General features: G+C 39.3%; 1 protein-coding gene across 5 annotated transcripts; it reads left to right on the top strand.

Moving 5' to 3' along the window:
* Nucleotides 1-1,663: 1,663 nt before the first annotated feature.
* LOC136206598 (coiled-coil domain-containing protein SCD2-like) lies at nucleotides 1,664-14,716 on the top strand. 5 transcript variants are annotated; one of them, XM_065997713.1, is made up of 16 exons: nucleotides 1,664-1,978; nucleotides 2,077-2,387; nucleotides 2,518-2,826; nucleotides 2,983-3,135; nucleotides 3,220-3,524; nucleotides 3,824-3,899; nucleotides 4,092-4,136; nucleotides 5,714-5,815; nucleotides 5,905-5,965; nucleotides 11,671-11,784; nucleotides 11,946-12,034; nucleotides 12,657-12,717; nucleotides 12,977-13,015; nucleotides 13,128-13,168; nucleotides 13,290-13,416; nucleotides 14,448-14,716. In XM_065997713.1, the coding sequence occupies exons 2-16, from the start codon at nucleotides 2,082-2,084 to the stop codon at nucleotides 14,519-14,521; spliced, it is 1,902 nt and encodes a 633-aa protein (XP_065853785.1). In that variant the 5' UTR covers nucleotides 1,664-1,978; nucleotides 2,077-2,081; the 3' UTR covers nucleotides 14,522-14,716. The 5 variants fall into 5 exon arrangements, with proteins under 5 accessions (XP_065853785.1, XP_065853784.1, XP_065853783.1 ...); XM_065997712.1 differs by having other exon boundaries at nucleotides 2,917-3,135; nucleotides 5,738-5,815; XM_065997711.1 differs by having other exon boundaries at nucleotides 2,917-3,135.
* The last annotated feature ends 10,306 nt before the right edge of the window (nucleotides 14,717-25,022 follow it).

The following is a 25,022-nucleotide window of genomic DNA, read 5'->3' as shown; positions in this document are numbered from 1 at the left end:
ATCCTGGCCTTCGGTGATGATGTCTGGTTGCCGATGGCTCGTCCCTGCGCCGGGAAAGGTCCCTGCGGATACTCCGACGAGCAAGATAATTAGTAGCTCAATAGTGTCTATTAATCAATTGTGTAAGAGATAGAAAGAGTTACCCGCCCGGATTCCCAAGATGAGCTGTGTATTTATAGAGGGTGCCTGGGCTTTGGGCCCTCCTGGGCCTTGGGCCTTTCTGGGCCTTCAGGCCCTGATTCATATCCCGAATCATCCAATAATTTGGGGTTGGGTACCATAATATTTTATTCTTTCCTTTTTGCCATTCAATTCAAATTTAATTTTATTAATTGTGGTTATACTATGATAAATGCTAAGAAGATGGAGAAAGAATATAATAAATTTTATATATATATTACAAGAAATATAATGAAACGAGAACAAAACTATTTCGTTTAGGTTTCGGGAATAGAGACAAAAAATCTCTGATAGGTCGTGAAATAGGAATGGGGAATCTAGTTCTCGCTTCGCCCAGTTCATATCCCTAACTACTAACTTATTGTTAAAAGAAATAGAAAAAAAATATTTGCATTCGGAGATCTACAAATAAAAGAAAAGTGTTTATATATAAAAAAAAAAGAGTAAAAGAAATTGGGTGTTGTTATACGTAGCCTCAAATTTCCACCCCTAGCCCCGTGAAAGGACGAAAATGCCCTTTCATTGGTTAAGGGTGGGAAAAGGCTATTTTTTTTTTGCTCTCCCGATACCCGGGCGGGTGGCTATCACGCCTCACCGTGTGGTCGGGCGTGTGGCTATCACGCCCGACCTCACGGTGGGGCGTGATAGCCACACGCCCACGTGTCGGGAGGGCAAAAAAAATTAGTCCGCTATTAAATTAAACCCGTAAAAAAATTAGTCCGCTATTGAATTAAACCCGTAAATACCTGAATTAACAAAATAAAAATTTAACTAAAATTAACAAAATAAAGATTTAGTTAAACTAAATTAAACAAAATAAAATTTACAACAACTACACTTAACTAAAATTTACAACATAAAAATTTAGTTAAACTAAATTAAGCAATCTAAAAATTACAAAAATTTAACTAAATTAAAAAAAAGTAAATAAATAATTGCCCATACGCCACACGGGCGTATGAACATCACGCCATCACCTCTGGTGTGGCGTATGAACATCACGCCGCACCACAGGTGACAGCGTATGAATATCACGACGTCGCTATGGTGAGGCGTGATGTTCATACGCCGCACCAGAGGTGACGGCGTGATCTCCACACGCCCCCATATCCCAATTCTGATTTCGAATAACAGAAAAATCCGATGCAAAAAACATCAAAAAAACATCAAAATCAAACGAGAATACGTATCATAGGTCCCTTTCGCTGATAAATTAGTCCGGATCCATGTTTTCGTTGATAAATTAGTCCGGATTAGATTAAAGTGAGTTTAAGTTGTTTGAGATGATTTGAAAATTCTAAAAATTGTGTAAAGGGTATTTCGGTCTTTTCACGGGCTAGGGGTGAGAATTCAAGGCTGGGTATAGAAATTCACAAGAAATTTGAAGAAGGTTAAATCTGTAATTAGCATCCATATTAGTGTCAATATAAATAAAGAAGTTGTCCAAAAAAACTGACCGTTAAAACCTCCAATTTCCCGTCCATTCCCTCCCTCCTTTCCCTCACAATCGGATCATACCATTTCCCTCACTAAAATTCATCCATTACATTCCTATTTCAACCTACATTTTAGCCTTACAATCTCTTTTGTTCAATTTTATTTCCTAAATTACCCGTAAAATCAGTATCACTACCTGCTTGATTGACTTCAAATTCATAATTTCTTGCCATCATTTGCTTTGTTTTCCAATTTATTTTTGTTCGATTCTCCAAATCGAAGTCAGTCAATTTTCCCTTCTCAATCCATCATCAGTTGATACACAATGTAATCTTTTCAGTTCAGCGTTCTCTCTGATCCGGTAAATTAATGACTTCAATTTGTTTCGCTTCTCTATATAGAATTCAATCTGTTTGTATTTTTCACATTTTTTGAATTTAATATCTTCGCCCTCCGTAGAAAGTATGAGTCGTAGAGTGAATCCAGTGGTTCTAAGGCAGGAGAGCAGCATGGATTCACCGCAGAGTCAATCACCGCTTATGTCACCCTTGCATCCACACCATGTCCGTACTGGATCAACGGGGGTGTCTATCGCGAAGAAACCACATGCAAAAGCGGCGGCGGCGAGGCTTGCTCAAGTGATGTCAAGCCAACAAGGCGATGACGATGAAGACGAAGAGGATGAACTTGCACTTGATTTAAGTACAAGTGCTAGAGGTGGAATTGGCCTTGCTGGTGGAAGAAGAATGCCACGCCCTAAATCTCCTGTGGTATTGTTTTTTTTTTTCTCTCTCTTTTGAATCGATTGGCCTCGAGTTCGATGAATTGTATTTTTAAATCTGAAATGAAATTTGTGTAATGGTTATGTGCTAATATAGAATTGTATTTAATTAAGTGCAGGTGAGAGTTCCGGCCGCTAATCCTGTACAAATGAGAAGACCACAATCGGCGGATGCTTTACAAATTAAAAAACCACATCCGATTGATGCTTTTAGTCCTGTACAAATGCAGAAATCACCAGTAGATGCTGCTAGTCCTTCACAACTGAGGAAATTGCAACCAATAGATGCTACTAGTTCTTTACCGAACAAGAAATTACAACCAGTAGATGTTGAAGATGATGATTTAGAAAATGATTATGGCCTACTGACTGGTCCAGTAAGCATAGGAAGGGCTGGTGGAAAGTCGATGAGAAACCGTTCTCCTATGGTGAATAATCTAAAACTGTTTGTGATATTGTATTTGTGTATTCCAATTCTATTGTTATTGATGAATTTGTTGCTTCATTGTCTCTCTTAGTCCAAGCAAGATCAATCTGTCCAAATGAAGAAATCACAGCCAATTGATGCTTTTAATCCTATACAGGGTCAGAAATCATTACCAGTAGTTTCTTTACAAATGAAGAAATCACAACCCGTAGATGACGACGACGAGGATGATATTGCCAATGAGTTAATCACTGGTCCAGTAAGCATAGGGCGTGCTGGTGGAAGATCAATGCGAAACCGTTCTCCAATGGTGATTAAGCTATAACTGTTTATTATATTGCCTTTCTGCTTTTCAACCCTACTGTTATTGATGAATGATTATTGCCTAGTTTAGATGGTTCGTACCAAGCAGGATCAATTTGCCAATTCTGCAGAACAGCCAACACAGCCAATTCGTTCCATGTCACCAACTCCCCCATCTCAGACTACAAACAGCATGGAACAGCCCTCATCCGCTCGTTCTTTATTTTCTTTTCGATCTTCTCCCCACTCCATTGAAAATCCTTCTGCTCATTCGGTTTCAGCTGGCCGTTCTAACATCAAGACGGTTCCCATGCCCTCCAGTGTCCCTATATCATTAAGGCCAATCTCTCCTGCTGTTGCATCAGAGCCTTTGGTGAATAACAGGAGACATATAAGGTACCTTTTTTTCACTTCAAGGAACCATATCAGACTTGAATGTCTTTGTTTAAACATGCTGGAGCTGTAACCTTGCATGCTATATAAAGCCTTCCTTTTAATCTGACCTTATATCCCACAAACTTTACTGAGGAGTACAATAAACTTAAAAACTACAACATGTAGCAGTAAGGAAAGTATATTTTTCATTTTCACAAATCGCGATCTTGATGACAATTCAAAATAAGGATGTGCACTCTGACTTGATTGTCAATTTCATATTCATTTTAGCAATTTCTATATTCAACTATCTGTTGCAGATCATCAACAGATTTTGGGGGTGGACACCTGAGAGATGTTGGCAGGCATAATTCAGCGTCTGCTTCACAATATGAGGTATGGCAACTTGAGTATAAAGGCCTGTAAGTCTAGCTGTTTCAGTGTCATTAGTTGTATATCTTGGCTTCTTTATTAAATTTATGTTTCACTCTTTTTTTCCTTCATAACTATCTATTGAGGTGTGAATTGTTCTGAAAGAAATTCATTCCCACTAGTATTCTCATACATAATTTAAGAATTAAATTGCAGGCTGATATGCTACACGAGGAAGCAAATGAAAATGTAACTGGAAAGGTGGGTCAAAATTCCTTTTCTTATAATTCTAGACTATTATTATGCAATTGTTAAATACATGCTTAGTCCATGGATGATCCTATTAAGGACGAGGATAGGTTCATGTTCACATTGATCTGGTATCTTAGATGACAAAGCACCAATATCATTGTAAATGGTTGTGTTGAATTCTAGCTATAAGTAAACAAGTATCAGCCTCTGATATTGCAATGATAATACACACATTATAAAAAAATTGGGTTTTCTAGCTTTGAATAGATAGTACATGATTTAAAATTGGTTTAATACATTTGTTGCCCACTGTACTTGGCCCAAAACATCAACTGCCCCTGAACTTTGACTCCCTATTCTTGTCAAATTGCATTCAATAACCCCTATTCCTCAATAGAATTTCTTGGATGCAGAAAATGCTCGCACGCTCTGCCACCCGTCAAAATGCTCGCCACGTGTCAAATAGACAAATAATTAAGAACTTTTGAAAGTTCACGGGGAAATTGAAGTTTTGGGGTTGAATGCAATTGGACAAGAATATGGGTCATTGAATGCCACTAGACAAGAATAGGGTGTTATTGAATGCAATTGGACAAATACAGCCCTGCTAGCTCCACTTTCTTCCCTTCTGCTACCTCAAATAGTTGGAAGTACTTCTGACATTTACTAACCCAACTTGCCACATCAGATCCATCAAAATGAGGAAGATCACACTTCGGCAACATTTTGTTGAAATAAGGACTCTTAGCACTAGGTTCTTCTGGTTGAGTCATTGTGGGACCATGGCCTAAGATGCCTCTGGTTTCAGGAGAATGACAAGTTCCAGGTCTTTGAAAGGCTGTGCATGTTTCTGGGTTTGTTTGGATCACTTTAGCGATGGCTGCTACTGACTTATTGAGCTCCAACAGGGTTTGCTGGGTAGTGAACTGATCCTTACGAAGCTGGGCATGATCCGAACAAATGGAGTCCATACGTTGTTGTTGAGCTGCTTGAATATCTAGCAGCTGAGCCTACATAGATTGTAGTTTTTTTGCTGGGTAGTGAACTTATTGGAACTGTTGTTCAAGCGTAGCCATCGTTTCTTGGTAAGCTCTAGTAGCTGCTTGGGTTTTCTTGTAATGATTATTTGCCATACAAGAACATAGGCCAAGGAAATGGAATCTGTGATACCTCTAAGTAAGAAAATTAGGGAGAAAGAGAAAAGAAGGAATAGGTTTCATTAAAATTCTACATGAGGAAACAGTGCCACGCTCAACCTCTAGATAGGCAAGTAAAAACAAATAGCTGTTAGCAGCAGGTACAGCTGTACTAACAAACTCACTACCAAACAAAATAGTAGCAATGCAGTTAGTCCATGAACTCTTTTAGTATACGTGACATTATCAATGTAATACAGACATATTGATTAACTAATTTATGGTAGTTATTTTAATCTCCAGAAAGGGGGCAGCTCTGCAACAAAGAGAGGTTTTTTCTATCAAGAGCATAATGTGTTTGTATTGATTGTCTATTTCTGTCACCTCTATTACAAGATGTCTGTCATTTTATTGACACTTATTTTTTGAATTGTGATTTATGCTACTAAGGGTGAGGCAGTATCTGCATTGCAGCGGCTACATGAAGCTGAGCTTGAACTGAGATCACTTCGGAGTATGACGAAGAGGATGACTTTAACTCAAGAAGAGATGGTTTTTCCTCAATCTTGGTGCTTTGCTTTTACTTTGCTTGAAGTAATCTTTTTATGCCATAGTAACGTGATTTGCAGTTTTCATCTTAGGAAGAAGTTGTTCTAAAGAGGTGTTGGCTTGCTCGGTATTGGAAGCTATGCATACGACATGGTAAATTCATTTAAATATTTCATTCGTTTAGGATAAAAATTCTCAAAGAAAATGCGGAAACCTTTTTCACACTCTCATTGGTTAGTCGATGAGATAAATATCAATCAGAAAAATATATGCCATTCATATAACTGTGTAAGTTTGCAGCTGCTAATCTGTTTACTGTTTTTTAGTATAGTTTAATGATGAACAAGTATTAGGTTTTTGGGTACTATCTTGATTGAAAAGGTTCTGTTTCCTGGCCAAAATACAAGAATATTAATCTGCCTAACTCCCTCACTTACTCCTACGGCCTATATAACTAACCTGCCCACTTTCCCAAAATCTGTAACTAACTTGGTGCCACATCCTGTAACTGACTTGGTGCCACATCAGCAGGACCAGCTGTATCATATTTCTTCCTTCTAGAATAAATATTCATAATTCTGGGTCCCTTAGTCAAATGGGCCAGAACCTGTTCTCTATAAGTACCTCCTCCTGTAATAACAGTCTTGTCCTCAAGAGGGATGTGAGGGAATTGGCTTCGAATAACAAGAACATCTTCCCAAGTAGCCTCTTCGGCTGGTTTCCCTTTCCGCAAAATCACTCACTGACATACTGTATCACCTGATTTGCTGATGGAACGTTGTCAAAGAATAGCTTTAGGCACATAGAAATCAGAAATTGCCAGTTCTAATTTAGAGGGAAGTGACGCTTCGATTGTTGGGGTGAGAGAAGCCTTCTTAAGTTGAGAAATGTGAAAGACGGGATGGACTTTGGAAGAGTCCGGTAATTGGAGGCGATATGCAACGAGGCTGTTTTTTTCCACAATCTGAAAGGGCCCATAGAACTTGGCTGATAACTTTTGGTTGATGCGTTGAGACACGAAAATCTGTCGATAGGGACGCAACTTGAGGTATACCCAATCTTATACAGAAAAACTGATATCCCTTCGATGCTTGTCTGCCTGCGCTTTCATCTGCTCTTGTGCCTGTTGTAAATGATACTTAAGTTGGTGTAATGCCTCATCGCGATCCCGTAATTCTTGGCGAACAGATTCAACCTTAACTTCCCCAGGAAAAAAGTGCATCACTGAAGGAGGTTGTCTTCCATAAACGATTTTGAGAGCTAAAATTCGAGTGGAGCTATGAAAAGTTGAGTTAAACCAAAGCTCAGCCCAAGGACCCACAATGACCACGACCGCGCTGGTCTACAGCAAAACAGCTCAAGTATGCCTCTAAACAACGGTTAGTGACCTCTGTTTGTCCGTCAGATTCCGGGTGATAGAAGGAGCTCACGTTGAGCTGTGTCCCCTGTAATTTGAATAGCTCCTCCCAGAAATTACTAACAAAAATCGGATCCCGATCACTAAGAATGGACTTAGGAATCTCGTGATGTCGAACCACCTCACGAACAAAAACCTCAGCAATCGTCTTGGCTGAATAAGGATGTTTCAGCAAGATAAAGTGACTATACTTTGATAGTCGATCGACCACTACCAAAAGAGCATCAAATCCCCTTGACTTTGGTAATCCCAAGATAAAATCCATGGAAACGTGTTTCCATATCACTGCTGGGATATCTAACGGTTGTAAAAGACCACTCGGGACAAGTGAGCTAGCTTTACAGCGTTGACAAGTATCACAAGACTGAACATATTGCTGAACTGCAGCCGCCATCCCTACCCAATATAAATTTGTAGCCAATCTTCTAATATGTTTTGTAATTTCAGGAATTGCCCCCTTGTTTTGGTATTATGAAACTCTCCAATCAATTTTGGAAGCCAAGCATATGTGTGAGAAAGAACTAACCGATTCTTATAATAGAGAATCTCGTTACGAATAGAATAACCAGGGTGTGTCGCTGAATCAAGTTGCAAATCACTTATAATTTTTTGTAAAGAAGAATCTTGTTTCACCTCCTATAATAACTGAGCTCCCTGAACCCAATGAGGGACTGAAGTAATGGCAAATAATTCTGCTTCCTCATTGCGGCGAGATAAGGCATCAACAACTCTATTTTTGGTACCTGATTTGTAATGGATGGAAAAGTTGTAGCCCAATAACTTTGCCACCCAATTCTGCTGATCCGGAGTGGTAATTCGTTGTAGCAAGAGATGTTTAAGGTTCTTCTGATCCGTATATACTGAAAATTCAGCACCCAGTAGATAAGGACGCCAATGTTGCACCGCTAAGGCTACGGCCATAATTTCTCTCTCATACGCTGATTTAGCAAAATTGCGGGCCGAAAGAGCTTTGCTAAAAAAAAGCAATTGGGTGACGATTTTACATCGAAACAACCCCTATACACCAACCTGAAGCATCACATTCTACTATGAAAGGATACGAGAAGTCTGGCAGGGCTAAAATCGGTGTTGTAGCTATAGCTAATTTCAGTTGTTCAAAAGCAGATTGAGCGTCACCAGACCATGTAAAAGCATTTTTCTTTGTGAGCTCGGTCAAAGGGCGTGCAATGCTGCCATAATGACGAATGAACTTGCGATAATAGCCCGTGAGACCCAAAAAACAACGTACCCCCTTAACGTGCTTAGGAATCGGCCATTCCTAAACCGCACTAACCTTTTTGGGATCCATGGAGACTCCCTAACTAGTAATGATATGGCCTAAATATTCAACAGAGAACCTTCCAAATTCACACTTCTACCTGTTGACAAAGAATTGGTTGTCACTAAGCAAGTTGAGAACCGTCGAAAGATGATCCTCCCAATGGCTGTTGTAAATCAGGATATCATCAAAGAAAACAAGTACGAACTTGCGCAGTAAAGGGTGAAAAAGATCGTTCATAACAACTTAAAATGTCGACGGAGCATTAGTTGGCTCGAAAGGCATTACTAAGTACTCGTAGTGTCCGTCATGAGTACGAAAGGCAGTCTTTTCTATACTATCATCCTTCATTCGAATATAATTAAATCCCGACGTTAGATCCAACTTAGTGAAAAACTTAGCTCCCTTCAATTCATCAAGTAACTCATCCACAACAGGAATTGGGAACTTATCCGGAATAGTGACCTTATTCAAGGCACGATAGTCGACGCACATTCTCCAGGAGTTATCCTTTTTCTTTACCAAAATAACAAGGCTTAAGAATGCACTTTTGCTAGGCCTGATCACCCCAATGCGCAACAATTCCTGAACTTGGTTTTGAATTTCAGCCTTTTGATGATAAGGGTATCGATACGGGCAGACACTTACAGGACCCTGTCCCGGTACGAGATGAATTCCATGATCATATAATCTCTGAGGAGGCAAACCTATAGGTCTTTGAAATAACAGCCAGAATAGCACATCCAATTCCGCCTGTTGATCAGGTTCCAATTCATGGTCTCCTAACTTAGACCGTTGTTTCTCAATTCCCAGCACTTGTAGTGTCTCCACATGATCAGTAGAACAAGCTAACCATCCACGCAAAGAGGAACTAGTGTCACTGATTTCCTTGTTGGTGCCCTGTAAAATAAATTATGTGGCTCCAGAGACAAATTTCATATATTGCGGATCCCAATGGTGAGTTACTTCTCCCAAAGTCTTCAACCCTTCAATGCCCAACACCGTATCCAAATTTCCCATATAAAAAACCAGAGCGTCTACGGAACAAGGAAAAGAGCCCAAATGAAGGGGAAGAGAGCGACACTGTTCTGAAATTGTAACACGGTGCCCATCACCCAACTTGACAGTCATGCCAGCGAAATTCTCGATCGGAATTCCCAAAACTAACGCCAACTTTCGAGACAGAAAATTGACAGTTGCGCCACTATCGATCAAAACCTCTAGGAATGCCCAATAATTCCCCACTCAACTTTAGAGTCTTCAATTGTGGTGATGCTAAACCATGTAATTCAAGGATTTGGTACTCACCTTCTATGGTAGGAGCAGCAGTGTCATCTTCTTCCTCAACCCGAAAAATTTACCCATCATCGGTCATCATCTCATCATTGGCCAAAAGTAAGACCCTAAGCCTCCCTTCTGGGCATTTATGATTGGGTCCATAGGTTTGGCCACATCTATAACAGAGGCCTTTTTTATGTCGCTCCTCCCACTCGGTGTGAGTTAGGGATCAAAATCCCCTATTGCGATTTGAGGACAACTCAGAACGATTGTTCTTGCTGGAACCACAAGTATCGCGAGTTGAAAGAAAATGGGGATCGCGATTTGCAGTAGGAGAATAATTACCTGTCAAAACGGTGCGTGGAGGGTTTGGTTTAGTTGCATCTTTGGATTCGGGTCGGTTATTATAGATAGGAGCCCCATGACCTTTTTGTTGATACTCATCACTATACTCTTGTTGACGCAACCGCCGAGAAGATAACTCCTCCATCGGATACATCATGGTTTCCACATCTTTGGCCACATACATCGCCAGCAACCGCGGCGATCTGGCCGATGAGGACGCACCCTTCGTTTGATGTCACTTTGTAGACCTCTCAAAAAATAGCCTAAGGCTTGTTTTTCTGACAATCTTGGAACCAACAAAAGGAGATACTCAAAATCTTCTATATATTCTTGAACCGATCCTGATTGGCGAAGGGTTGAAAGCTGCTCATAGGGATTCCGGATATCTAAACCGCTAAACCGTTGGAGAAGCTCAATGGTGAATTCCTCCCAAGTAAAAGAGTCGTGAACCTCCTGAACCACTGCAAACCAGTGTTGTGCAATGCCACACATGCTAAGTTTAGCCAGACGGATTTGCATATTTGGCGGAGTCTCGTGAATCTCGAAATAAGTCTCTGCTTTGGAAATCCACCCACGAGGATCATACCAGTTGAATTCAAGGAGCTTGACCTTCTTTGCCGCTAGATGGAACTCAGCTTTCCCTCCATTCAGACCATCGTTCCCAGAAGACTTGTGCCTAGAATGGCCTTCATCATCATCAGTGGAATGTGTTCCTTGCTTCTTAACCCAACCCATCATGTAAGCCCTGAATTCTTCTTGTTTTAATTTCTTTGCCTCAATTGATTTTTTTATTTCTTGAATCTGTTCGTCTTGAGCATCCAAATGGGCCTGAGTTCTTGTTTCCATCGGTACGCCGGTTCATCCCGTTCTTCGAATCCGACAGGTCGGCCCAATGATAGAAATCCTCAAAAAAAGAAAAAGATTAACCAAGAAAATTAAGAGAAGAAAACCAAAACGAAGATTGATGTATTAAAAGTAGAAAGATTTAAGAACAGATAGATTGAAAATAGGGACCCTGAACAGAACCCTCCAGGAAATACTCCCTCTCTCACAAAGAGCCAAAATAGAAGAATATTAATATGCCTAACTCCCTCACTTGCTCCTACGGCCTATATAACTAACCTGCCCACTTTCCCAAAATCTGTAACTAACTTGGTCCCACATCCTGTAACTGACTTGGTGCCACATCAGCAGGACCAGCTATAGCATCTTTCTTCCTTCTAGAATAAACAGTCATAATTCTGGGTCCCTTAGGCAAATGGGCCAGAACCTGTTCTCTATAACCTAACTAATGTAGAACTCTTTGCTGCAGATGTATATTATCTTATGATTGTGGGCGATTTGGTTTATCAATGTCTATAGATGGTGGTGGGGATTTAGTGGTGTTATTTCCTTTCTTAATTATCAAATTTTCATATCCGTATCATAATGGAGTCAATGAAGTTGCTTTCATGCTACCAGTAACTACAGATTTGAGTATGCAGACCATAGCAGCAAACTCCTGTAACATTTTGTAGCATGCTACAATGCTTTTTTCAGGGATACATGCAGATATCGCGGGAGAAAAATACGAATACTGGTCATCCCTTGCTCCTCTTCCTACTGAAGTTGTAATAGGTGCTGGTCAACGGGCCAGAGAAGATAACTCATCAGGTGAGGTATCATTTGGTCGCATGCCCTTTTTGCTTAGATCCCCGACAAGGATTTTAATATTTTTATATTAGTTGTGTTACAGAATTATTTTCTGTACTACATTAAGGTTAGTAAATGCCTGAGTTTTATTTAGTAAGTTCCGTTTGCACTACTTGGAGCAGCACATGATATGAATGAGCTTTCTGGAGAAGGAAACATAGAGAGCATGCTTGATGTTGAGAAAGGTCTGCGGGAACTAGCTTCATTGAAGGTTTCTTTCCTTTATACCTTTTCTCTTACCATTTCTCTGATTGTATATTTTTCTGAAGTATGAGTGCTCTTATAAAGAGGGCGAGCCTTGGCGCAACGGTAAACGTTGTTGTCGTGTGACTGAGAGGTCAAGGGTTCGAGTCTTAGGAGCGGTCTCTTGCCAAAATATTGGTAGGGGAAGGCTTGCCCCCAGTACACCCTTGTGGTGGGACCCCTCCTCGGACCCTCGCTTAAGCGGGGACGCGTAATGCACCGGGCCGCCCTTTTCTTTTATGATTGCTCTTATAAAATAGTTAGTATGCTTTCCATTCCACTGGGGTCTCTTTGAAATCCCCTGTGCTGTATTTTTCTTTTCCTTTTTCTGAAGTAGAGCTGCATAACAAAGTTTAACTCCTTTTACTAAAAGTCTAAAACACATACCGCATTCTTTCCATTTGAAATTTTCACTTGCTAAAGATTTTCATTTCCAAGAAAAATTATGGTTATAATTTGGAATTTTAAGAAAATAACTGGACATGACCATTGCTTATATGCAGAGCTATATAAGATGAGTAACTGTTGTATTTTCTGATCATTAGGGTTTATAACTTTCTTTAATGATTTATATTTCTATTTACTTATAGATAGAGGAGGCTGTAGCACTTGCCATGGCTCGGTATAGACGACCATTGTCAGTGAAAAGAGGTGTAAATTAAATTTTCCTTCTAAGATGTTTTTCATTACTTAATCAGTTGTATATTTGCTGTATGCTTTATTTGCACAAAATAGTTATAATTTCCATGAAATGAAAATACCATCTAATGAGTTTAATAAGATAGTTGTGATTCCTATAATATCAGTTTAATTTTTTCATACATCTCATGACCGTATTAGTAAAAAGAGTCGATGATTCTGACTGCTTAGTTTTGTCTGTTATTTTGGTTTCCCACATTCATGGTTGAAGATGGAGACTCACCTGTTGAAGGACAGATGGATGCTTTTGGTAAGCTCATTTTTCAACTCACAGTTACATCTGAATAAACTATTGTATATTTCCTTTTAGAATTAAAGCATAGATGAAAAAAACTCAAGCCTCTGAAATTTAATGCTTTCAGAATTGAGCCAAGAAGAGTCTGAAGATGTGCGATTTAAGCAGGTCTGATTACCTTTTTTTTTTTATTACCATTTGCTTGATGAAAAGAAAAGGGTCAATTCTGTTGAACTTCAATGCAGCCAGTCTTGAAAACTCTAATTTTTGGATGTTTCAAACCGAACAGGCCTGGCTAACTTACTTTTGGAGAAGAGCAAGTGACCATAGACTGGAACCAGACATAGGAGAAGAGCGTTTGGAGTTCTGGGCCAGCCATACCAATAGGCCTTCCACATCTCATGATGTAGTTGAAGGTAATCTCTATCTCATCATGCTCTCTTATATACAACACAGGTAGAATCAGCAATGTTCACGTGCACCTTAATGACCAAGTGAATTACAGTTAGATACAGACTTATTAAATCTAAGCCTTAAAATGCTTTGAATCTCCACCTCAGGTAGGATAGTCCATTTCTGACACAATAATACAAGTTAAAATGCCAACCCTATTAACACAACACAATTGATATTATTATCATTCTTGTTGCATTTATACCATATATAATTGGCAAAAAGTAACTTGAGGCCCTTTATCATTTCGATTTTGGATGGAATCTTTTATTTCATCATATCAGATTCCTAATCATTTGTTTTTTTTTCTGTCACATTAAGCTCATGCTTGCTAATTAGTTAGTTGTGAACATCTAATTCAAATGAAATGAATAACGTTCTCTGTTGACCTAGTTTTATTTTCAAAGCTGACTTTTCTAGTCATACAACCCTGACCAAAAATAAAAAAATATGTTGAAATAAAAGATTAAAGGCCTAGTCAACTAAAATCAGAATAATCAGGTTCTCATGGTTTTTTGTGTAAATGAAATATATAAATACCATGATATAATTATAAGTCATGCTATGACAACCCAACATACAATCATCTATCTATCCTACTTTCTTTCATTGGATAAGATACAAATTTAGTCTTATGGTTATTAAGAGAGAAGTTATTTAGCCTCGATGTATAAATCGGTACAATCTTTAGCCTAACGTTTGACCAAAAAAAATGAGTTTTTTTTTCCTCACATGCAATTTCATGTTCTGTGCGTGCTCAAACCTTCAGCGTTCTCCACCCAGTTTTCAAGATTCTGGCCACCCAATAAATCTTGGAATTGCACTGTTTTGTAACTAAATCTGCTCTCCCAATTAACGTATATGTGTAAATTTGTATCTTATCATTTTTCTTTAACATTGTTAATCAGCACTAATTACCTCTAATAAATCGTTGAAAAGATGAGTTTAAAAGATTATAGTTTGGTGTGATGTCTCTAAAGTCTAACATGAACAGTTGAGCGGGGGCTATTGGAGCTGAAGAAGTTAAGCATTGAAAACCAGCTATGGCAACTAAGGGCTTCAGACTGACTCATCTGAATTTTGATACACTGGATTATTTTTCCTGTTATTTTTTATTTTAATATCATAAGCTTATTTCATATAATAATTGAGAAAGCTTATATTATATTATGTAGCATTCAGGCTATGTTGGGTAAAGATATAATAAAATAAAATGTAATCTAATCTAATATTATAATGATATTAAAGAAAAACGTTTCTACCTTTTCTCATTGTATATAGAAAGTAGGCTGATGCAGGCTGTATTTTCCGCAATAATCGGATGAAGCATTTTTCTTATTTCCTATATAACAACTAATGTGCCATAAGAAGAACATGACGACCTGCGTTGAAGCTACCAACCAACTTTAAAATTGGCCAGATCAGCAAATAAAGGTATCGGAACTCTAAAATCGATAAGTTTAGATGTGTGATAAATCCTAGTATAAATTTAGTGTTCCAAATGGTAAAAAAAATGTCTCAAACAGTTAAAAGTGACGAAATTTATAGGATTTCTTTTCATGTACTTGCATAGATGACTCATGAGTACAACATTATCTCGGTTTCTATTGGAATGCGAATGAGAATTACCATATATGAGTCGTCCATATCTTTTTCTTTCTTTTTGGGGCTTCCTGACCCTTACGGCTTCTCCTTATCTCCTATTCATCTTGTATGTCCTTACCTACAATCTAGTTCCACCTTCACATGCTTGCTGGGTTACAGGTTGACTTGATAGCATTTTGTTATTGGCTTTCTAACTAATATGGCTTGGAGCTAAGGTGAAATTGTTCAATCAGAACTTATACCTTTAAGACTTGAAGAGAGAAGATACCTTTGCCACCCACCATGCTACGGAACGATGAACTTCAATAAGAATAAGTAGTGGCTCTCCTCTTTTACTTTAGTACCTGACACCAACTATGAATGCTAGTAATCGTAGTTGTGGTTGTGGCCTAGCTAAGAAGCATGTAGGAAAAGGCTTTCTTTAACGAAATTTATATATATATATATATATATATATATTCTTCTCCTTAGAAATCACTTTGATATAAAAAAATTTGAATATCTATCTTTTGAAAAATTGCCTAGGAAGGCAAAAAAAAAAAAAAAAAAAACCAATAGTTGACTACCCACAAGAGGTTGTCCGGACGAAGGTTCGTCTTCTTTCAACGCATTCTGAACCTGAAGACTAAATTGAATGCCCTTGAATTGAAATTAAAGCAAACAATACAAACAAAATCAATTGATTGCAGAAACATATGTTGGAAATAAAGCAAAAAATATTTCGTGAAAATAAGGACGAGCAAAATAATCAATAAAAATGACATTAATAATTTAACGTGGTTCACCCTTATGAGCTATGTCTACGACAAGTTCGAGATTAAATTCTTCCACTATAAAATAGTAGGCGTACAAAGTGGACGTTCTTTAGACAATTTCTAGAGTTACAATGAGATAAAATTGATCTCTTAATTTTCTTACACTTTATATAATCGTGAGAATATATATATATCCAAAATGGATGACATAATATATGTGTTGCATTCAATATAAAATATTGAATGCATATGTAATTATAAATAATTTGACCACCAAATTCGGTGGTCTTAATTGTTTACAATTTTTTTTTTAAATAATCATTTGTTTTTTCTCATTAATTGGGATAACAACCAGCTACCACCTAACCATTCTCTCCCTTATGATTATACGAGAGTCTTATCACTCCTGCAATCATTCGACATAATTCAAACTTTTTCCTTATAGAATCTTCATTAACATGTTTGATTCATTTTCATATGTATGGATCTTTTTAAACTGTAATAACTCCGTCTCCAGCACATCCTCGATCCAATGATATTTCACATCAATATGCTTTGATCTGGAATGAAAAGGTGAATTTTTTTCAAGGTGAATAACATTTTGACTGTCACGAAATAGTTGATACTTTTCTTGACGGAAACCAAGTTCATTGAAAAACTTCTTCATCCATAACAACTCATTGCACACGTCCGTTGCTGCAATGAATTCTATTTCAGTTGTGGAAAGTGTAAGACATTTCTGTAGTGTTAACTGCTTTAGTTATGATATCATCAAATTTTGTGGTATTTAAAAAGAAAACATATGTTTAACTGCTTCAGTTGTGATCCCTCTTTAACCTTTTTTCTATCTTATTATCGTCACCCAGGAATTTTTACATGCACCTTAATGAGTAAGTGAATTTGCTCATTCACCGTTAGATCTAGGCTTATTAAATCTAAGCCTCAAGATGCTTTGAATCTCCACATTAGGATTCTAATAAACCCAGATCTAATGGTGAATGAACAAATTCTACATGTTCATTAAGGTACATGTGATTAAAACTGGAGATAATTACTAATCTGACCCAATCAAGGACCCCAATTTACATATCTAACCCACCTTGCTTCCATTTTACCAAATTAGACATTTAAACCCATTTTGGACAAAACTACCCTTATTTTAGTTTGAAGGTTCATCTCCTACCTCCCGCTGCTTCCACTTCGACTTCCTCACCTGGCCTTTCCCATTCAACTTCATTGTGGTTCATCTTCTTCAATTTTAGTGTGTTTCAACTGCATTTTACGTTTTGAATTCATCACTATATATAATCCGGGCCGTTCTTCTCTGCATTTTCATTTTGATTTTCATCTCCTACCTCGCGGCCCGTTTTCATTTGCTGCGCACGGCGAGGATGGCGAGAAAACGAAAGGCGACGGCGGCGGCAAGCGAAGAGGAAGGACGGACGAAGCATAAGGTAAGCATGCATCATCTTCTTCCCTGTTGTTACCGCCATTAATGAAGATTAAATGCGCTCGAATGCGACAAGCTACACCCTTAAACATTGTCGCATTTGAGCGCATTTAGGGACGAATGCGACAAAATTGTAAGTGAGACAAGGAATTATACATAGAATATGTCAGATTTGTTAGTGAATTTAATATGTGTATGTTTAAAATTGTTACAGCATGATCCCAGGGAATCCAAAAAGGGCAGAGATAGTTCCATTTTCAAATATCCCAAGGTGGTTCATTCGGATGCTCAAGTAACAGTGAGGTTTAATGTGGATTCTGGGGTTATGATAAAGAAGTATTTGAGTGAAAAGCAGTTAGAAATGTATAGGAAAACATGTTTTGGTCAATATTTGGATATGAAGGTTGCTGGTTTCTCTTCTAGAATAGTTCATCATGTCCTATCGCGGGAGATTAAACATAAAGAAAGTAAACACAAGGAGATGTGGTTCAGGGTGAGGGGAGTTGATATGCGGTTTGGAGATTGGGAGTTTGGCCTGATAAGTGGTTTAAGGTTTGGGGTAAACATGGGAGAATTCATGGAAAGAATGTATGAATTAGAGATGTCGCATAGGTTGCGAAATAAGTACTTCAAGCAATACGAGACAATAACGACCATTAACTTCTTGGAAGTTTTGCAAAGTATACAATGGAAGAAGAAGGATGCGACTGACAGATTTAACCAAGATGCTGTGATGATTGCCATGTTGTACTTTGTGCATGGCAATGTACTGGATAATGCTAACGATAGGCATGAAAAGGATTGGGTTTTGGATCTTGCAGATTATCCAAGACTGTTTAATGAGTTTTCATGGGGGACGTTGGCTTGGGAGGAGACATATAGGTTCTTGGACTGGGCCATTAGCAAAAGATTGACGAAATTAGAGGCAAATGCAGCGGGAAAGAGGAAACGTGTTCCATATCAACTGATCGGATTTGCACACGTATTCCAGGTATGATTTGTGTTGTGTACATATGTTTGGTGTATGAATGCGCCCGAATGCGATCACTAAACTTACATCTGTGTCGCATTTAGTGTTGAATGCGCTCAAATGCGACAAGATTGGGTTGCTAACCTTGTCACATTCGAGCGCATTCAAATATAATGCGACAAGGTTGGGTTGCTAACCTTGTCGCATTCGAGCGCATTCAAATGGAATGCGACAAGGTTGGGTTGCTAACCTTGTCGCATTCGAGCGCATTCAAATGGAATGCGACAAGGTTATAATTCTTATCAAGGGATACCTCTTATTTGCAGAGTTGGATTCTTGAGTTGTGGAATGTGACTCGTGCATATTACACAAGGAGAAGTGGCAACCCACTTCCACGTTTGCTGAGATGGACCCAGAGAATAGTCCCCTCAAACAAAGTAGTCAGAGAAACGTTTTCTGTAAGTGGAATGAGATTTGTATGTTTAAATTTATTTTGTATTTGTTTACCAATACATTGCTATTTTTTTTGCAATGTAAGGTTGTTGATCCTCCAGACGCGCGTCTTGTGGTCGAGAAGGAAGAGAAAGAGTTCGATTGGTACACGTATTTGGTGGACCATGTTGAAGGACGGGAAGCTGATATAGATGCAATATTTGCCCAAATAAAGAAAGGTAAAGAGAAGGTTAAAGATGAGGAGGAGGAAAGTGATGAGGAGGAGGGGGATGATGAGGAGGGTGATGGTGAGAAGGGACATGTTGAAGAGAGAGGTGATGATGAAGAGGGAGGTGATGATGAAGAGGGAGGTGATGATGAAGATGATGAGGAAGGGGATGATAAAGTTGATAGATATATCATTGCATCACGGTCACAAACGACCGAGATAAATCAACTTCAGAAAGTTATGACGGATGTACTTGATAGGCATCATAGGTGGTGCAAGGGAGAATTTAGCAAGTTCGGTAGTAGGTTGGGCAGCCTAGAGGACCGAGTATCATTGATTGAGGGGGATATAAAAGACTTAAAGGCGATGGGTCAACCCAATACCAATCGGGAGAATGAGGAGGCTGAGCCCAGTATTGTTCGGGAGGAGGTAGGCGTGGTCCAAGAGGTGCCAAGTAAAGATGGAAAGGAGCAAGAGGCAGCTGTTATGGTTCAGGAGGAGTCTAGTAAAGATGGAAAGGAGCAGGAGGCAGCTGTTATGGTTCAGGAGGAGTCAAGTAAAGATGGAAACGTTCAGAAGGAGGGCGATGAGGTTATTGTCATATTAGATGATTCTGTGCCCGATGAAGTTGTCCATCTTGATGATTCTGTTCCTGAGGAAGTTGCCCAAGTAGGGGAGGTTGTCCATGAAGTGCCAAAAGAGGTTGAACCAAAGTTGCAGCAAGTCCAAGAAGTCCAAAAGGTAGAAGTTGGTTGAATTTATACATGAAATCGTATCTCTGGGTCCCATTTTGTTATGGAATGCGCTCAAATGCGACAAGCTATTACATGAAAGCTTGTCGCATTGGAGCGCATTCAAATGGAATGCGATAAGATATTACCTGAATGCTTGTCGCATTGGAGCGCATTCACCTCCAATGCGACATGCTATTACCTGAATGTTTGTCGCATTGGAGCGCATTCACCTCCAATGCGACAGGCTATTACCTGAAACTTCAAGGAGATAAGCTCATTACCATGTTTTTCCTTTTGTAGGTGGTTGCCATAAAAGGTGAAGATAAGGTTCCAACCCGAGGAGGTAAAGTTCCAACCCGGGGTGGAGGCAGAGTTAGAGGTAGAGGGAGAGCAGGTGGAAAAGGTAAACGGGTTCCTAAGATGAGCAAGTATTTGAATTCACCGTTCATCGATCCATTACAGTACACCGATCCATTAGCCTTATATGGTGGCCAATACATTGGCGGGTTTGAGGAAAGACCAGTTATTTATAATGTTGATGATCAGCGCCACCGAATAGATGCATGTTTGATAGAGGAGCTAGATGCGTGGCTCAACGGGCCTGAATCAACTGAGGGAATACGTTTGGGTGGTTTAGATATGTACTTGCTTGATGCAAAGTTTTTCAATACCCTTCGGGCCGTTGGGACGTATATATGCAACGAGGTAACATTCATCTATCCAATATTCCCTTTTCATTTGTAATTAGGTGTCCTTTACTATAGTATTAAAGGTTTACATAATCAATGTTGCAGCATATCACTGGTTGGTTCTATTTACTGAGACGACAGTCAGAACAAACTGAGGTGGATACAGAATGGACTACAGTTGATACAGATTTTGTTGGATTAATGGGCCAATCCATGTATGTGAAGGGGTTTAATGAGCCAAACTGGGATAGTGAAGACTATTTCGTACAAAGAGTAAAAGGTGATACAAATAATTTTGTTCGCCCTTGGCACACAGTGAAAAGAGTGTTCATTCCGATCAACTACAAGCAAGAGCACTGGATCCTAGGAGTGTTAGAGTTGCGGTCTATGCACATGCACATATATGACAGCCTTATCTCAAACATGTCAGAGCAACCTTTGGATGCGTTCCTCCAAACACCCTTACAAGTCATTGTTAGAGTCATGGAATTGAGCGGCTATTTTGTAGATGGACGTGAAAATGTGAGACGGATGATCACTTGGAGTAGAGTTCCAGGGGTGCCACAATAAATGTCCGGCTCAAATGACTGTGGTGTTTGGACTTGCATAAATGCATAAGTCTTAAGTGGATTACATGATCTCCCGCACGATGACTCATATGTATATCCATACAACTCTACGGATGGCACTTTCTTCCGTTTGCGCCTTGCAGTTGAGTTGTTTCATGGACGATTGTTAGATTTCAAATGATAGTGTAATAGCATGTTTTTTGTTGTATATTATGTTTTATTTATGTAAGTCTATTGTGTTCTATGGTCTCATTTAAAAACCTTATCGCATTTGACTGGAATGCGCTCAAATGCGACAAGTAATATTCATAAAGGAATTTTCTGAACTGCATTTGAGCGCATTCAACACTCAAATGTGATGAGGTTTGTTGCTAACCTTGTCGCATTTGACTGGAATGCGCTCAAATGCGACAGTAATATTCCAAAAGGGAATTTTCTGAACCGCATTTGAGCGCATTCAACACTCAAATGCGATGAGGTTTGTTGCTAACCTTGTCGCATTTGACTGGAATGCGCTCAAATGCGACAGTAATATTCCAAAAGGGAATTTTTTGAACCGCATTTGAGCGCATTCAACACTCAAATACGACGATTTTTCTGAAAAACAAGGTAAAGTTGGCTGCCCCATAGAATCATAAAGTCTTAAAACAAGCACAATGTTAATGACAAATGATATTAATCAACTGGGTCATAGATGCTTTGAGGTAGTAGTGTTAGAACAACTTGCTGAACTTGAGATTACACTAGGAAGCCATGTAGTATTTGGAAGCATGGATGGACAATTCAAACGATTATGACCGATGCTCCCGCATCTGCTACACCTTGTGCGAATTACATCTTCACCCACGGATGGCCTTCTTTTCTGACCTTTTGGTCGACCAGCAGACCGCCCCTCCTTCTTAGGAGGAAGCACCTTCATAGGATTCTCGTTCACTTTCCATTCCAATTGGTGACCAAGTGGATATATCGAGTCACCCCATGCCAACTTAAGTGACAAGTTAGTGTAGTAACGATGCACCCACCTATAGGCGTTGTCCATCCTATGTTTGGAAGCAACTTTGCATACGTGTTCACATGGAAATTGTGCTAGTTGCCATTTCCTGCATGTACATGTTCCTGCATTTAAATCAACAAGTCCCCCCTTTACCCGATCACCGATTTGAAAGGTGTGATTATCCACAGGGAAATACGAACAACGTACTACTGCCCCTACACGCTTTATCATCTTTTTTTCCGGCAACTTAGCCAAATACCCCACACGTTCTTCTGCAGAAACATATTAATCTCATAAATAGTTATGTATGATAAAAATAAAATAAAATAAAATAAAAGACACGTTTATAACCTGCTTCTGTACGCCTCTCGTAAAACCATTTCTGTAGTGTCATGTGTATGAACTCAACCAACATTGTTATTGGTAGACGTCTAGCCTCCACCATTAACGCGTTGAATGATTCTGCAACATTCGTGGTGATAATATTATACCGACGACCACAGAAGAATGCACGTGACCATTTCTCTTTTCCAGCTTGCAGTAAATAGTCGGCAGCACCAGAATGTAGTGAACGAAGTGTCGCAAAGTTTTCCTCAAAATCAGATACCCGATAGGATTTTGCACATTTCCAAAACGCCTCATCTATCTTACGAATTCCACGAAATTTGGCCTTCACATTTTGTTGCAGGTGACGAGCGCATGCCCCATGTACAGCATTAGGAAAAACCAAATTAACTGCATGTATAATGCTCTGATTTCGATCTGATATAATGGCTAGATCTTCAACATCGTGCAGACACTCTTTCAATTTATTCATAAACCAAAGCCATGATTCATTACTTTCTTTCGGGCCAACACCAAATGCAATAGGAAAGATCATTTTGTTCCCATCAATGACAACTGCAATGTATAATATGCCGGGATATTTACCTTTTAGAAAAGTTCCATCAACGGCTAAGACAGGTCGAATATGTTGTTTAAAACCTCTCAATGAAGCACCCATAGTCATAAAGAAAAATTTAAATTGATCATCATCATCTGTCTCTATATGTGTCACGGTTCCCGGATTTGTACTCTTCAACATCTCATAGTAGTCCGGTAACAACATGAACGATTCTTCCGGCGAACCACTCTGCGCTTCCAATGCCCAGTGTCTTGCTCTCCAAGCTTGCATATAAGAGAGATTAACAGAAAAATCTCGTTCAAAATCAAAAACAATATCCTTTGGTCGATGCACCCGATTTTCCAAATCAAACCTATTTCGGAGTAGTATCCCTGCAACACGTTTCTCCGCTTGCCTATGGTGCGGACATATCTGATCTCTCCCACAAGTGTGTATGTCCATACCATCCATTCTTGAAAGCCTGAACAAATTGGAACCTGGAATGACGATCCCTCTAGCCCTCCATTTACATTTGTCCACATTCTTACATTTCACCTCAAACAAAGACTTGTTTGATTTGTAAACCTTCCATTCAAACGAATTTTCAATTGCATATTTTCCAAGTGAATCTTGCAATTCAACTTTGTTTGAAAATATATCATTGACCCTCAAAGTAGTCCCTCCGTTTGATTGCTTAGGTGCAATCATATTCACGGGCGCATCACATGGTTTTGGACACCATCGAAATGGATCAGTCATCCTTTTCATTCTATCTTCATCACCATCCTCATATGGGATACGTTCGACGCATGCAGATTGCTTAGCTGTTTCATGAACACTTTTAACAGGAATTTCATTCAGAGTGATATCTTCATTCTCCACATTGTCACCATTATCGTAAAAATAATCATTATCATAATGCTCATCATAATGATCATGATTATCATTATTCAGATAATCATCATTATTGTAGTTCTGATAATCGATACCATTTCCACCATCGTTGTCATCCTTACCATGTATAGGAGCATCTAGTTCGATGGTGGGATCATTACTTACTACTTCCGTTGGTTTGCTTTGACCAACATGTCCATCCTTGTTAACATGTCCATCCTTGTTAGGTCGCAATGCTGAAGCTTCTGTTGTTCGCATGTTTAGAGTAACATACAATGGAATCAAATCGGTCGGATTCATTCGGCAATACTCTATGAATCCCATGACATCTTCATCGTCATCAATATGTGCTATCCCACCACGCAGTTTATTTGGACCATATGTCGCCTGCATGGAGATTTGGAGATCATACGAATTTGAATCAACGCGAAGTGCACCATAAACTTTCTCTTTCAACTTTTGCAAGTCAATATCTATTGGCAAAACCAACAACTTCGCTTTACCACCCACGTATGTCATCACAGTTCCTTCTGTGGTCCACAGTCCGTTCCAAGATAAAAAACACGTACACCTCTCTTTGGTTGACATACTTCTACATTTAGTAAAATGGACCGAGATAAATCAACTTCAGAAAGTTATGACGGATGTACTTGATAGGCATCATAGGTGGTGCAAGGGAGAATTTAGCAAGTTCGGTAGTAGGTTGGGCAGCCTAGAGGACCGAGTATCATTGATTGAGGGGGATATAAAAGACTTAAAGGCGATGGGTCAACCCAATACCAATCGGGAGAATGAGGAGGCTGAGCCCAGTATTGTTCGGGAGGAGGTAGGCGTGGTCCAAGAGGTGCCAAGTAAAGATGGAAAGGAGCAAGAGGCAGCTGTTATGGTTCAGGAGGAGTCTAGTAAAGATGGAAAGGAGCAGGAGGCAGCTGTTATGGTTCAGGAGGAGTCAAGTAAAGATGGAAACGTTCAGAAGGAGGGCGATGAGGTTATTGTCATATTAGATGATTCTGTGCCCGATGAAGTTGTCCATCTTGATGATTCTGTTCCTGAGGAAGTTGCCCAAGTAGGGGAGGTTGTCCATGAAGTGCCAAAAGAGGTTGAACCAAAGTTGCAGCAAGTCCAAGAAGTCCAAAAGGTAGAAGTTGGTTGAATTTATACATGAAATCGTATCTCTGGGTCGCATTTTGTTATGGAATGCGCTCAAATGCGACAAGCTATTACATGAAAGCTTGTCGCATTGGAGCGCATTCAAATGGAATGCGATAAGATATTACCTGAATGCTTGTCGCATTGGAGCGCATTCACCTCCAATGCGACATGCTATTACCTGAATGTTTGTCGCATTGGAGCGCATTCACCTCC

Source organism: Euphorbia lathyris, chromosome 9 (assembly GCF_963576675.1).
Source record: "Euphorbia lathyris chromosome 9, ddEupLath1.1, whole genome shotgun sequence".
NCBI classification, from domain to species: domain Eukaryota; kingdom Viridiplantae; phylum Streptophyta; class Magnoliopsida; order Malpighiales; family Euphorbiaceae; genus Euphorbia; species Euphorbia lathyris.
The sequence above is the reverse complement of the archived record's forward strand: the minus strand, read 5'-3'. Positions and strand labels throughout refer to the sequence as shown.